We start from the raw sequence: 14167 nt of genomic DNA on the forward strand, positions 1-14167 counted from the left end.
TCCATCATGGTTTTTTATTTTTCGTCTGCTGTCATTAACTAACAGAAGTTATTTAACACAAGCACACAATAAAAATGACTGCAGATGTCATTTTAGGAAAAGACTGTGAAGCAAAAAGTAGATTATCCATTGTATCAAGACCAACTTTTTATCAAGAAAGCCAAGGACACAAAAGCTTCAGGGCTAAAATGTTTACAGGCCAAGCAGTCAGACATAGTTAAGTCACGTTCAACTCTTACCTTCAATTTGTATGGCTCCCCTCTTCATTTTAAGGTGTGTAAAGAAATCTGCTGGTGACCTTACCATGTTGTGAATCACTGCTCATTTCCCGAAATGATCTCATAAAGGGCATACTTTTGAAAAGGAGCATTTTAAGCACACATTAACTAAGAGGAAAAACAAGGCAGAGAGAGAGTTTTCTTTTTCATTTGTGAACCATGCACAGGCTGAATGACACATAACTGTTCACGAAACTAATTTTGCATAATGTAGAACCTTTCAAAATTTAAACTAACTGAAACTTGACCAAACCATGCAACATGGTTTGCTTTCAAATATAGAACGAGTAAATGGAAAATCTCTCATCTTTCACTTGTATGTATTAAGACATAAATAAAAATCTGATAACTTTTCTCAGTAAACTACAAATGGTTCATTATTTGGTCTTTGAGGAGAATATGATGCAAGACACAACATCAGCTTATTTTATGACACTCCACAGTCTCCACAGTCATATAAAAAACCTTTGTAGGATCTCAGAAATTATCTGGGAGTCTGTTTGTTGTGAGCAGGCGCAATATTTAGTGCTACATTGAGATGTGTCCCTGCTCCAAAACGCCTGAATAAAAGGTTAAAGTGCTTCCTTAGCACATAGCCAGGGGCTTCAGACCAATTTGATTCAGGCACGTTCAAAGGTGACACCATCTTTGTAATCTAATGTTATCTCCTGAATTTTCTTATTTCCAGGTCCATGGTGACGGCTCTTTTACGGGTCAGGGGATCGTTCCGGAAACGTTGACTCTGTCAAATCTGCCTCACTACCGAGTGGGTGGCAGCATCCACCTCATCGTGAACAATCAAGTGGGTTACACCACCCCGTCGGACAGAGGAAGGTCCTCGCTGTACTGCAGTGATGTTGGTGAGTTTAGCTCTCGGGCTGCGTATGCGCCCCTCGCCAGAGGAAGTGGAGGATCATCCAGGCACTTATCCTGTCCTGATTTTTATTTAATTTTTTTTCCTTTAGGCAAAATGGTGAACTGTGCTGTGATCCACGTCAACGGCGATGATGCAGAGGACGTGCTGCGGGCGGCTCGGCTGGCTGTGGACTATCAACGGCAGTTCAGGAAAGACATCATCCTGGACCTCATCTGCTACCGTCAGTGGGGTCACAACGAGCTGGATGAACCTTTCTTCACCAACCCGGCCATGTACAAGATTATTAGGTTGGTTTCCTTTACAGTAATATTCAGTGATCGGGGTAAATTTGTTGTCTTGAAGACAGTTTGGTGATGATTTTTCCTCCTTTCAGATCCCGTCAGAGCGTCCCTGATTCCTACTCGGACCAGCTGATCTCGGAGGGTCTGATGACGGAGGCTGAGCGTGCGGAAATCAAGTCCAGCTACTACAGCATGCTAAATGACAAGCTCTCCGGGATGACCCTGTACAGCCCTCCCCCCACCAACCTGCAGGGCCGCTGGGGGGATCTGGTGGAACCTCGTGCCAGAGTCACCACCTGGGACACGGGCGTCCCTGCTCAGCTGCTGCAGTTCATCGGAGCAAAGTCTGTGGACATCCCTGAACAAATCAGCTTACACAACCACCTCCTAAAAACCCACGTGCAGGTACAGCACTGCGCTTAGCGGGGTGGGTGGGTGGGGGGGGGTCTAATGTCATCATCATAGGCTAATGGTCTCCATTTTTTTCTTCTTGTGAGTTCAGGCTCGGCTGCAAAAGTTGGAGGAGGGCACCAAGCTGGACTGGTCGACAGCAGAGGCCTTAGCTTTCGGCTCTCTGCTCTGCCAGGGTGGGTGCGCCTTTGGAGCATTTTCTTTGCTTTTAAAGATGTTTCTGCTGCCTGGATACTGACAAATGAATGTTACAGGGTTTAATATTCGAATAAGTGGGCAGGACGTGGGGAGAGGCACGTTCAGCCAGCGACACGCCATGGTTGTGTGTCAGGAAACCAACGACACCTACGTTCCTTTGAACCACATCAACCCCCAGCAGACGGGATTCCTGGAGGTACTTCTGAAACAGAACCTGCAGTCTGTGGGGTATATGGATGGTAATAACTCAGAAAATGCCCCCTCTCTGTGGGTGTTCAGGTGTGCAATAGCCCGCTGTCTGAGGAGGCGGTGCTTGGGTTTGAGTACGGGATGAGCATCGCTCAGCCGAAGCTGCTGCCCATCTGGGAGGCTCAGTTTGGAGATTTCTTCAACGGAGCTCAGATCATCTTTGATACTTTCATCTCTGGAGGTTAGCCAGAATTAAACTCTCACACTGAGATTAAAAGAGATTGGTGTTGATGCAAAAGAGGCTTGGTCTGTTGCAGGTGAGGCCAAGTGGCTGCTTCAGTGTGGGATGGTGATCCTGCTGCCTCATGGTTATGATGGAGCCGGACCAGAACACTCATCCTGCCGTATGGAGCGCTTCCTCCAGGTCTGTGAAGCTGAGCGACCTCTAAACCCACAGCATCCAGTACATTTTCAGACGACACTATTATTGAGCCGTCCATGTTAATTCAATTCAGTTTATTTCTATAGCGCCAATTCAGAACACGTCATCTCAGGCACTTTCCAGTTCACCAGATCATCCAGTCAGATTGATTCAAAGTTTTCTCTCTAAGGAAAACCAGTTGATTGCATCGACTCATTGACTCTTCAGCAATCCCTCACACTAAGCATGCTTGTAGCGACAGTGGAGAGGAAAAACTCCCTTTTAACAGGAAGAAACCTCCAGCAGAACCAGGCTCAGTGTGAGCGGCCATCTGCCGAGACCGACTGGGGTTCAAGGAGACAGAAGCAGAGATAAAAAGCAGCTGTTAAAGGCTAGCCTGACGTAGTCCTACTCAATTCTAGTCAGAATATGAGTCTGATGCTGCTCCATAGAGCTGTGATTATGGGGCGTGTTTCGAACGAACCAGGAAAAAAAATGCCTCTGCACTCAATTGGATAGACCTACAACCAATAAGAGCAACGGAGTGCGTGACGTACACTATATTGCCAAAAGTATTTGCTCACCCATCCAAATTATTGGAATCAGGTGTTCCAATCACTTCCATGGCCACAGGTGTATAAATTCAAGCACCTAGGCATGCAGACTGTTTTTACAAACATTTGTGAAAGAATGGGTCGCTCTCAGGAGCTCAGTGAATTCCAGCGTGGAACTGTGATAGGATGCCACCTGTGCAACAAATCCAGTCGTGAAATTTCCTCGCTCCTAAATATTCCACAGTCAACTGTCAGCTGTATTATAAGAAAATGGAAGTGTTTGGGAACGACAGCAACTCAGCCACGAAGTGGTAGGCCACGTAAACTGACGGAGCGGGGTCAGCGGATGCTGACGCGCATAGTGCGAAGAGGTCGCCAACTTTCTGCAGAGTCAATCACTACAGACCTCCAAACTTCATGTGGCCTTCAGATTAGCTCAAGAACAGTGCGCAGAGAGCTTCATGGAATGGGTTTCCATGGTCGAGCAGCTGCATCCAAGCCATACATCACCAAGTGCAATGCAAAGCGTCGGATGCGGTGGTGTAAAGCACGCCGCCACTGGACTCTAGAGCAGTGGAGACGCGTTCTCTGGAGTGACGAATCGCGCTTCTCCATCCGGCAATCTGATGGACGGGTCTGGGTTTGGCGGTTGCCAGGAGAACGGTACTTGTCTGACTGCATTGTGCCAAGTGTAAAGTTTGGTGGAGGGGGGATTATGGTGTGGGGTTGTTTTTCAGGAGCTGGGCTTGGCCCCTTAGTTCCAGTGAAAGGAACTCTGAATGCTTCAGCATACCAAGACATTTTGGACAATTCCATGCTCCCAACTTTGTGGGAACAGTTTGGAGCTGGCCCCTTCCTCTTCCAACATGACTGTGCACCAGTGCACAAAGCAAGGTCCATAAAGACATGGATGACAGAGTCTGGTGTGGATGAACTTGACTGGCCTGCACAGAGTCCTGACCTCAACCCGATAGAACACCTTTGGGATGAATTAGAGCGGAGACTGAGAGCCAGGCCTTCTCGTCCAACATCAGTGTGCGACCTCACAAATGCGCTTCTGGAAGAATGGTCAAAAATTCCCATAAACACACTCCTAAACCTTGTGGACAGCCTTCCCAGAAGAGTTGAAGCTGTTCTAGCTGCAAAGGGTGGACCGACGTCATATTGAACCCTATGGATTAGGAACGGGATGTCACTTAAGCTCATATGTGAGTCAAGGCAGGTGAGCAAATACTTTTGGCAATATAGTGTATGTTAAGCGACCAAGGGAGCCAGCTGATAAATTAAACTTTTGCTGAATCCCGTAGGAAGGACGCCAAAAACATCTTTCTTTTCAACAAATGCCTTGATCGCATTTCTCTGTTCCTCTTTTAAAATTAATTTGCTGTCGATATCTTCTAGAACAGACCTAATAGCTGAATCTACACACCTCAACTCTCCAGCGGCAGCCATTGTTGTTGTCACCCAAGCTCACTTAGGTGACGTGGTTGATTACGTTACTGTTGATCATCTGTCAATCATCGTATAAAGACCGCCCTGAGAATTTGATTGGCCCACCAGATATTGGGCGAGCATACTCGGCTACTATTCAGCAATGCCAGACCGAACTTCCCGACCTCAAATGTTGTGGGCGGGACTAAGTTCGGAATGGCACCCAGGCTAGTAAAAGGCGGCAAAGTCCAGGAAACGCAGCCAGGCAAACAAGCTAAGAGCCAGCTCCCATGTCAGAGGATGAAGAGAGCACATCCAGCCAGTCACAGTCAGAGAAACAGGACTACACTGAAAAACAGGCTGATCTCCAACAACTTGTTAGTTGTTGGTTTTACAGAATCCCATCATATTAAAGGAGAATTCCGGTTTTTAACACTTTTAGCCCATTTTCTGTAGTGTCCAGGATGAAATCGAATGATCGACACCAAATTGTTGACAATTGGTCCTGTCTCTGCTTTTTGGCTAATTTAGAATCCACCCCTGGCTGCTTCAGAATGGCTTTCATAGTGCATGTCCGATAATGTCCTTAAAACAACCTTAAACATTCTTTTTTTAAAATATGCTACTCACCGGGTCGTCAGCGCTGTTCAATGACGTTCCAAAAAAAGTTTCGTAAAGAAAAAACGTTCCTGTAGTGTTTTATTTAGCATTTTGTAAATCCCATTGAGTTCTGTTGGAATAGTCAATATTCCCCTGCCACCGGAAACGGAAATGGGGCCTGTTTACACAGTTGTAGTCTTTTCGCTTCACTCTGTGTACTCCGACGTCGAGAATCAAGAATCCAACTTTCGTATTCCATTTTCAGAGTTTTTTAAAGTGTTTAACAGAGACGTTAGCGTCTTGACGTCGGAGTACACAGAGTGAAGCGAAAAGACTACAACTAAGTGTAAACAGGCCCCATTTCCGTTTCCGGTGGCAGGGGAATATTGACTATTCCAACAGAACTCAATGGGATTTACAAAATGCTAAATAAAACACTACAGGAACGTTTTTTCTTTACGAAACTTTTTTTGGAACGTCATTGAACAGCGCTGACGACCCGGTGAGTAGCATATTTTAAAAAAAGAACGTTTAAGGTTGTTTTAAGGACATTATCGGACATGCACTATGGAAGCCATTCTGAAGCAGCCAGGGGGGGATTCTGCATGAGCCAAAAAGCAGAGACAGGACCAATTGTCAAAATTTTGGTGTCGATCATTCGATTTCATCCTGGACACTACAGAAAAGGGGCTAAAAGTGTTGAAAACCGGAATTCTCCTTTAAGTTCATTGTATTTACATCTGAATAGCTTTGGTTTATAATAAAATAGCACTACCCTGGAAACTGGAAGTCAGTTAACAGAGTAGGTCAGAGGTTTAGATATTCTAATCGTTACGATCTAAGGGATTCATTTTGGTCTTTTTCTGTTGCCTTACATTTTTTTTTTTTTGTAGGAAGAATGATTATAAAGCAAATAAATGTTCACAGATTTAAAATTTTGTAAGTTTTGAGGCCTGGATTATCAGAAACCACCAAGTCAAACGTAAACTGTCCAACATTATGAGAGATTAACAACATATTTTGCTTCCTGATGGGAACTGGTTGCACCAATAACCCAAATACCTACTTGTTTTGTTTTTTTAAATTGTGAGAAAAATTCAGTTGTTTGGACACTCAGGGCTGCAACTGTCAATAATTTTTGCTTATATGTTAGTTTTAGATGAATTACAGCTATGAATTAATTTTTTCTTAATGCAATTACCATGTTTTATAGTGTTTGTACTCCACTCAAGGATCAGTTTAGTCCTACATTAGTAGACAAATTACCTAAATAATCGATCAATCTAATGAAATGGTATCAGCCCTTGTTGTGTCAAGAAGTATGGAGGAGCTTAACCGTTAAACCATACAGACAGTAATCGCAGTAAGACATGGTGGTGGCAGCATGATGCTGTGGGAGTAGTTCTGTGTTCATTTACATTGCCTACTCCAAATTTTTCATTGTAACTTCAGATCAACAGCTAAATTGTTAAAAGTTTTGAAATTTGGACACATTTGGATGTTTGATTGGAATAAACTATCCCAAACTAAGATCCTAATCTTTTCTACAACAGATGAAGTGCAACAATAGTATAAAGTTAACCATATTGAAAAGGCATGAGCCGTACTAAGGTCATAAAGCCAGAAATGTTTAATTTGTTGAGATTTGTTGAGAAGAAGAGTGATCAGATCGCCATCCAAGATCAGGTCAGAAGCCTGTAGATGGCTGCATAAAGCTTAAGGATATTTCAGCTTTGGGACATTAATCCAAATATCATTGTAAACTTACAATTTTCACACATGTTTCATTTTGATAAAAACAAAAAAAAATAGCTTTGCCCCTAGTTCTTGGCTTAAAGGGTATAAAAACTGTAGATAATATGATCAATTCTCCCTGGAAAAACAGCTTTGTAAATAAATAATTTAAAGGCCTAGTTAAATAAGTCATCCTTGTGATGAGTTTTTTTCAATTTCTAAACCTGAGTGGATGTTTATCTTTTAGTTCAGAGCAGTTGTCAATGCAAAGGAAGGTGGTGCAGCACAGATATTAAACCCTGCAGGGTTAATGAATAGCAATTTAACAGAGAATAAGTTTCTTAATGGGAAAAATGCAGCAGCAGAAAACGGGATCAGATTAAAGCAAAATCATTTTCCTCTTAAGCTAATAGCAAATTATCACTACTCTAAAAGTTTGATTTAAAAACGTTTATTGTGCTTTTTTCTGCTAGATGTGTGACAGTAAAGAAGAGGGTGTGGACGGTGACGACGTTAACATGGCGGTGGTGAACCCCACCACTCCCGCTCAGTACTTCCACCTCCTAAGGAGACAGATGATCCGAAATTTCCGCAAACCTCTTATTGTGGTCGGACCCAAGACGCTGCTCAGGTTTTCTGTAAGAAAAATAAGCTTTTTTTAAATCCCTTGTTTCCATTAGAAGGAATCTAAGATACCTGTTTGTTCCAGGGAGCCGTGTCCAGTCTGAGTGAACTGGGACCAGGGACGTCCTTCAGGCCAGTGTTGGGGGATCCGTCTGTTCCTGCAGAGGGGTAAACGACCTATAACTTCTTACTGGAAATCTGAATATTTACCAGATATTTAATAATCATCATTCTGTTCCACTTTCTAGATCTATTATTGCCTTAGATATTTGTAAAAAAAAAAAGCACCAATATTTCCAAGAGTATTAGATGGTAGATTTTAAAATCCTTAAAAGATCATAAAGAGCATTCGTCCTCCCAGACTTGATCGTTAGGAAAAAAAAATTAATTTAACGGTGTCTCGCATCTCTTTGCTTCCTCTGATTACATTTGTAAACACCTAACGTCTCTAACCCTTTCAGATGTAAGGAGAGATGTCAGCAGTTTAAGGTAGCGCTGATGAAGGGCTGCAACTAATGATTATTTTGCAAATCGATTAATCTGTCGATTGTTTTTTTTTTCGATTAATTGATCAATAATCAGATATCTGAAGGTTCATTAAGGAAGACTTTTTACGAAATTAAACCAGGTGAAACTAAAACGATTCCATTTGAAGAGTTCTGGATAGAGCATACTCGCAGATGAAAAAGCTTTTATCTTTTTTTTTTTTTTTTGGTTGAACATTCTTTATTTAAGAATATAATATATCCAACATATATACAAATGTATCTTCATATATGCAACTACAGAGAACATCAAACCCAAAAGTAGTGGAGAAAAAAAAAAATCAATAAATAAGATAAAATAAAATAAATAAAGTAAAAAGGGATGGGGCTCAGAAAACATTCAAATCTGTTTCAGCAACTGACAGTTCTTAGAGGGGTCTTCATTAGCTCTCATAAACTGGAGGTGTATATGTCTAGTGTATCATAAAAGAGGGGAAATATAAAACAACGGGCGCTGATATAATTTTTTTAGCATATGAGGCTCTTTATCTGTGTGGCCATCCAAAGTAGTCAATAGCTGGGGCTCACACTTCCAAGAATATGTCCATTTTCACATGAGGTTTTGCTGTTATCTTCTCCATTTTAAACACGTTCTTCAACCTTTCTTGCCATTGTTGAAGGGTTGGGGGCAAAGGTTTAAGCCAAGACAGAGTTATCATTTTCCTTGCTACTAATAGCAGAATCTGTAGTAATTGGGCTTCCCTTTTCCCAATATTATCTTTTGGAATCGAACCTAATATATAGTAGAGCGGGTTCAGTGGTAAAGTAAACTTAAGTATTCTTTTAATTTCTGTCTGGATCCCTTGCCAAAATGGAATCAGTACTGGACAGTCCCAAAGAATGTTAGTGTGGTCCCCAATTTGATTACAGTTCCTCACACAGAAACCCCATATTCATATCTTCAGGTAACACAGAGTACATGTCAGACTTAATAATATTACTTTAGCGATAGTTTAAAGGTGTTGCTTTATTGTATGCCTCGTACCGTGTCTTTCGGTTGTGCTGTTCTTTTTTCATCTCGTTACAGGTGATGAAGCAGACTGAAAATGTTTTGTCATTGTCTCCTTTCTATCTCCTCTTTCTTTCATCTTTTCTCTTTTTTCTTCTCTTTTTTCCTTTTTCTTCTTCTGTTTTTCTGCTCTATTTACATCCCAATGTCCATATGAACTGTAAAACTCCCTGCATAATTATAATAAAGCAATTTATATGCATGAATCAAGTATGGCAGTGTGACGATTGCCATACTGCTACACTTGTGCAAGTAAAATCTGTTGGGCTCTTTTTGGCATGAAGACAATTATTCTTATTGCCACATTGCCAGACAGGACACTGTAAAAAAAAAAAAAAAAGAATTACAGTTCCCCCAGCATGAATTTGAGACATTTCTGTCATATTTTGAGATACTAAAAGGAGTTTTAAAAAATCTCATTCTTAATTTACAGTTGAATTCTTTCCATCCTGGGCTGTGGGTAATCTTAAAACCTTTTTCTAAAATCTCCTCCCATTTCTCATCTTCAATTACCACGTTCATTTCAAGTTCCCATTTTTGCTTTATATCCATAGAATTGTCAGAGAAATGTACCTGTAGATGTTTATATATATATTAGATATGCTTTTATATCTTAAATGCAAAATTTTTACTTATTTTTTTTAGAATTTTGGTATCATTTCTGCTCAAGGGTTGGTAGATCTGTCACCTAAAGGCATATTTTACAGTTTCTAATCTCCTGTTAACAATTAATCGATTACTAAATTAGTTTAAGATTATTACAATAATCGATTAATCACGATTAATTTCAGCCGCGTTCACCGATCCAGATCAATCACTCTGAAGATTGTGGTCCAGACCAGGTTTTTGATTCATCTGTTATCTTTTTTTATTTATATTGGATATATTGGGGATTATTTCTGGTCGGTTTTTACGCGAGGTTTCATAAACTGCTTTGCTTTGGGGAAAAAAAAACTTTTATGTATAAAACAATCTAAATTGCTTTAAAAAGAAGGCAAGGTTCATTACCTTAAGCATGTATTCATACATGCTTAAGGTAATGAACCTTGCCACAACTTTTACAAAATAAATAACTGATATATTAATGTCAACATTTTACTGACAAACTTGAAACTTATGAATGAAGCTAAACTCACCATAAAAACACAAAATATTTTCCAACAGCTGTCACTTTTCTCCGCTCTTCATTTGTGATCTTTATTGTATTAACCATAAGTAGTTAAAAAAATCTCTTCCCATTGATTCTCATCCCACCCAGCGTCCAGAAGGTGGTGCTGTGCTCCGGGAAGCATTACTACGCTCTGCTGAAACAGAGAGAGGCTTCAGCGGCCAACCAGAACACGGCGCTCATCCGTGTGGAGGAGCTGTGTCCGTTTCCTCTTGAGGCTCTGCAGCAGGAGCTCAGAAAGTATCCTAAAGCCAAAGGTAGTAAGAACCCCTCGAACACATCACTGCAAGCTGACACACACACACAGACCATCACTTATCATTAAGAAACTCTTAGTTTAGAATATCATTTATATAGAGCTTTTTTTCAGGTAAAAATTACCCCCTAAAGCCTTCTGTCACACATTAAAATAAACATAATTTAGTTGCAATTCTGTGTTTTTTAGCCTTGCAGACCTTCCTGTTCACAGGAGGATGTTGCACACCAGCGGCCAGTTTTCTAATGTCTCTTTGTGTGCAGGGTTCCTCTTTGAAAACACGCAGGTTCTGTTCAAAAACAAAACAAAAGGAAACGCAGGTTTCCTTTTGTTTTGTTTTTGAGGAATTTCCCTTTGCAACAGTAAAACGTGCTGCAATGCCTTAACAAGGGAGATCACTGTTTTCATTTACTGAATATTTCATAGATGAATTAAAGTGATTAAAGGTAATAAAATGTGTTCATTTTTTTAAATTCCTGTGCGGCCTTTTCAAAGAGAGATTTTTAATTCCAGCACCAGTGGAGCTGATGCTCTACAAGGCACGGCTTCCTCTTTGAGACGGTGGCTTTATCCGTTTTAGGGAAGTGAAAAGCAAAAAAAATCCATAACAGCCAAACCTTTTGCTAAATGTTGTTCAGTGTCTTATAATGTGATTTAGTTTTAATTCCCAGTAAGTTGTTTTTAACTACATTTAGAAAGTCTGGTTTGGTTCAGTTTATTGTTATTTGACTAAAAGCGGCCATTCACTATATATTCTAAACTAACTAACTAGAGCAAAGGTGTCAGGTCTATTCTTTCACGTTTTTGATGTGTGCAGCTCTCAGTAGCTGCAGCACTTTAACACAACTGCTGCTAATGCTAGTACAAAGTTCCTACATGCTTACATAGAAGTGTTGCACACACCATCTTGGTATGCAAGCACAGTGATAGACAACCAATCATTGTAACGTCCAGAAAAAAACTAAAAAGAAAGTTTATTTATATTCTTGACCTGTGTGCATTAGAACAATACATCCACAAACTGACGTTTCTTTCTCTGTGGAACAGTGTCAGCCTTTAACTGTTCTTCCTATTTTCATCTTTTTATGATGTAAAGGCAATTGTGCTTTGCAGAACCATTTGCATGGTTGGAGCATCCTTCATCCAACTGGAAATAACCACTGCAAGCTTTGTGAAAAAATAAGAATAGGGTAAACACTCGTCTGTAGTGAAACTTACTCGGCGATTTCTACAGTTTCTTCCTACAGACATGGAGGTTAGCCAGAAAGTGGATCTGGATATGTGACGTCACATTTGAACTTTGTATACTGCTGATACTAATAGCTACTAGTAGCTTAGCTTCCCTACCTTTACTGTTTGTAGCAGTTCTTTATTATGTGTCTAGCATCAATTCAGTAGTTGGCATGCATTTACTGCAGAGATGACATTACTCCAATATCCTAATTTGTGCTGCTGCTAATGCTAATACTGCTGATATTGTTGCTGCAGCAGCATTTGATCGCCTCTGACAGGAAAACCTCAAAGATAAAGATGCAAAGTAGCATAAGGAGGTTAAATGGTCATTGTCAAAGGAAAGACAGCGCTGTAAACAAACGCACACTTTCCCCCATTAGGTGCTGGTGATATGAGGCTGAGGGCGATGATTTTAGATCAAAGTAAAGATGAAGTGGCGCTTCTAGCTCCTAATCTGCTCTGTAATGTCTAGGTCTGTTACTGATGTTCAAAAATTAGTATCTGGAAGATATTGCTCTGCATCTAGAATCCCCCCCCCCCCACACACTTTTTTTTTTTTATGTTTCTCCAACCTTTGATTAATAATAAATGGGTCAGTTGTTCTCATACATACAGGTGCTGGTCATAAAATTAGAATATCATGAAAAAGTAGATTGATTTCAGTAATTCCATTTAAAAAGTGAAACTTGTATATTATATTCATACATTACATACAAACTCATATATTTCAGATGTTTATTTTGTTTAATTTTGATGATTACAAATGACAACAAATGAAAATCTCAAATTCATCATATCAGAAAATTAGAATATTGTGAAAAGGTTCAAAATTGATGGCCCCTGGTGCCACACTCTAATCAGCTAATTAACTCAAACCACCTGCAAAAGCCTTTAAATGGTCTTTCAGTCTAGTTCTATAGGCTACACAATCATGGGGAAGACTGCTGACTTGACAGTTGTCCAAAAGACGACCATCGACACCTTGCACAAGGAGGGCAAGACACAAAAGGTCATCGCTAAAGAGGCTGGCTGTTCACAGAGCTCAGTGTCCAAGCACATTAATAGAGAGGCGAAGGGAAGGAAAAGATGTGGTCGAAAAAAGTGTACAAGCAAGAGAGATAACCGCACCCTGGAGAGGATTGTGAAACAAAACCCCTTCAAAAATGTGGGGGAGATTCACAAAGAGTGGACTGCAGCTGGAGTGAGTGCTTCAAGAACCACCACACACAGACGTATGAAAGACATGGGTTTCTGCTGTCGCATTCCTTGTGTCAAGCCACTCTTGAACCACAGACAGCGTCAGAAGCGTCTTGCCTGGGCTAAAGAGAAACAGGACTGGACTGCTGGTGAGTGGTCCAAAGTCATGTTCTCTGATGAAAGTAAATTTTGCATTTCCTTTGGAAATCAAGGTCCCAGAGTCTGGAGGAAAAGAAGAGAGGCACTTCATCCACGTTGCTTGAAGTCCAGTGTAAAGTTTCCACAGTCAGTGATGGTTTGGGGTGCCATGTCATCTGCTGGTGTTGGTCCATTGTGTTTTCTGAGGTCCAGGGTCAACGCAGCCACATACCAGAAAGTTTTAGAGCACTTCATGCTTCCTGCAGCTGACCAACTTTTTGGAGATGCAGATTTCATTTTCCAACAGGACTTGGCACCTGCACACAGTGCCAAAGCTACCAGTACCTGGTTGAAGGACCATGGTATCCCTGTTCTTAATTGGCCAGCAAACTCTCCTGACCTTAACCCCATAGAAAATCTATGGGGTATTGTGAAGAAGAAGATGCAATACACCAGACCCAACAATTCAGAAGAGCTAAAAGCCACTATTAGAGCAACCTGGGCTATCATAACACCTGAGCAGTGCCACAGACTGATCGACTCCATGCCACGCCGCATTGCTGCAGTAATACAGGCCAAAGGAGGCCCAACTAAATACTGAGTGCTGTACATGCTCATACTTTTCATGTTCATACTTTTCAGTTGGCCAACATTTCTATAAATCCTTTGTTTTTATTGGTCTTCAGTAATATTCTAATTTTCTGATATGATGAATTTGAGATTTTCATTTGTTGTCATTTGTAATCATCAAAATTAAACAAAATAAACATCTGAAATATATGAGTTTGTATGTAATGTATGAATATAATATACAAGTTTCACTTTTTAAATGGAATTACTGAAATCAATCTACTTTTTCATGATATTCTAATTTTATGACCAGCACCTGTATTATTCTTTTAGTAATATCACCTGATTAAGCCTTCTCTAATGTGCAACACTAGAAAATAAATATGAACGAGTCATACTGACATCGTATCAGGTTAATATCGCTATCAGTCGATACCTGAAGCTACAGCATCA

General features: G+C 40.6%; 1 protein-coding gene across 2 annotated transcripts in view; it reads left to right on the top strand.

The window, feature by feature from the left end:
- Positions 1-14167, top strand: part of dhtkd1 (dehydrogenase E1 and transketolase domain containing 1) — a 45078-nt gene that overhangs the window by 15784 nt on the left and 15127 nt on the right. For both annotated transcript variants that reach the window (XM_038308916.1, XM_038308915.1), the window contains 10 exons: positions 967-1138; positions 1244-1442; positions 1529-1841; positions 1939-2023; positions 2102-2241; positions 2325-2475; positions 2552-2658; positions 7448-7612; positions 7684-7766; positions 10411-10577. In XM_038308916.1, the coding sequence (XP_038164844.1) occupies positions 967-1138; positions 1244-1442; positions 1529-1841; positions 1939-2023; positions 2102-2241; positions 2325-2475; positions 2552-2658; positions 7448-7612; positions 7684-7766; positions 10411-10577 (1582 nt within the window). The remainder of the gene's footprint in view (positions 1-966; positions 1139-1243; positions 1443-1528; positions 1842-1938; positions 2024-2101; positions 2242-2324; positions 2476-2551; positions 2659-7447; positions 7613-7683; positions 7767-10410; positions 10578-14167) is intronic.

The sequence above is a fragment of the Cyprinodon tularosa genome, unplaced genomic scaffold, assembly GCF_016077235.1.
Source record: "Cyprinodon tularosa strain WSP-4 unplaced genomic scaffold, ASM1607723v1 ctg65, whole genome shotgun sequence".
NCBI lineage: Eukaryota > Metazoa > Chordata > Actinopteri > Cyprinodontiformes > Cyprinodontidae > Cyprinodon > Cyprinodon tularosa.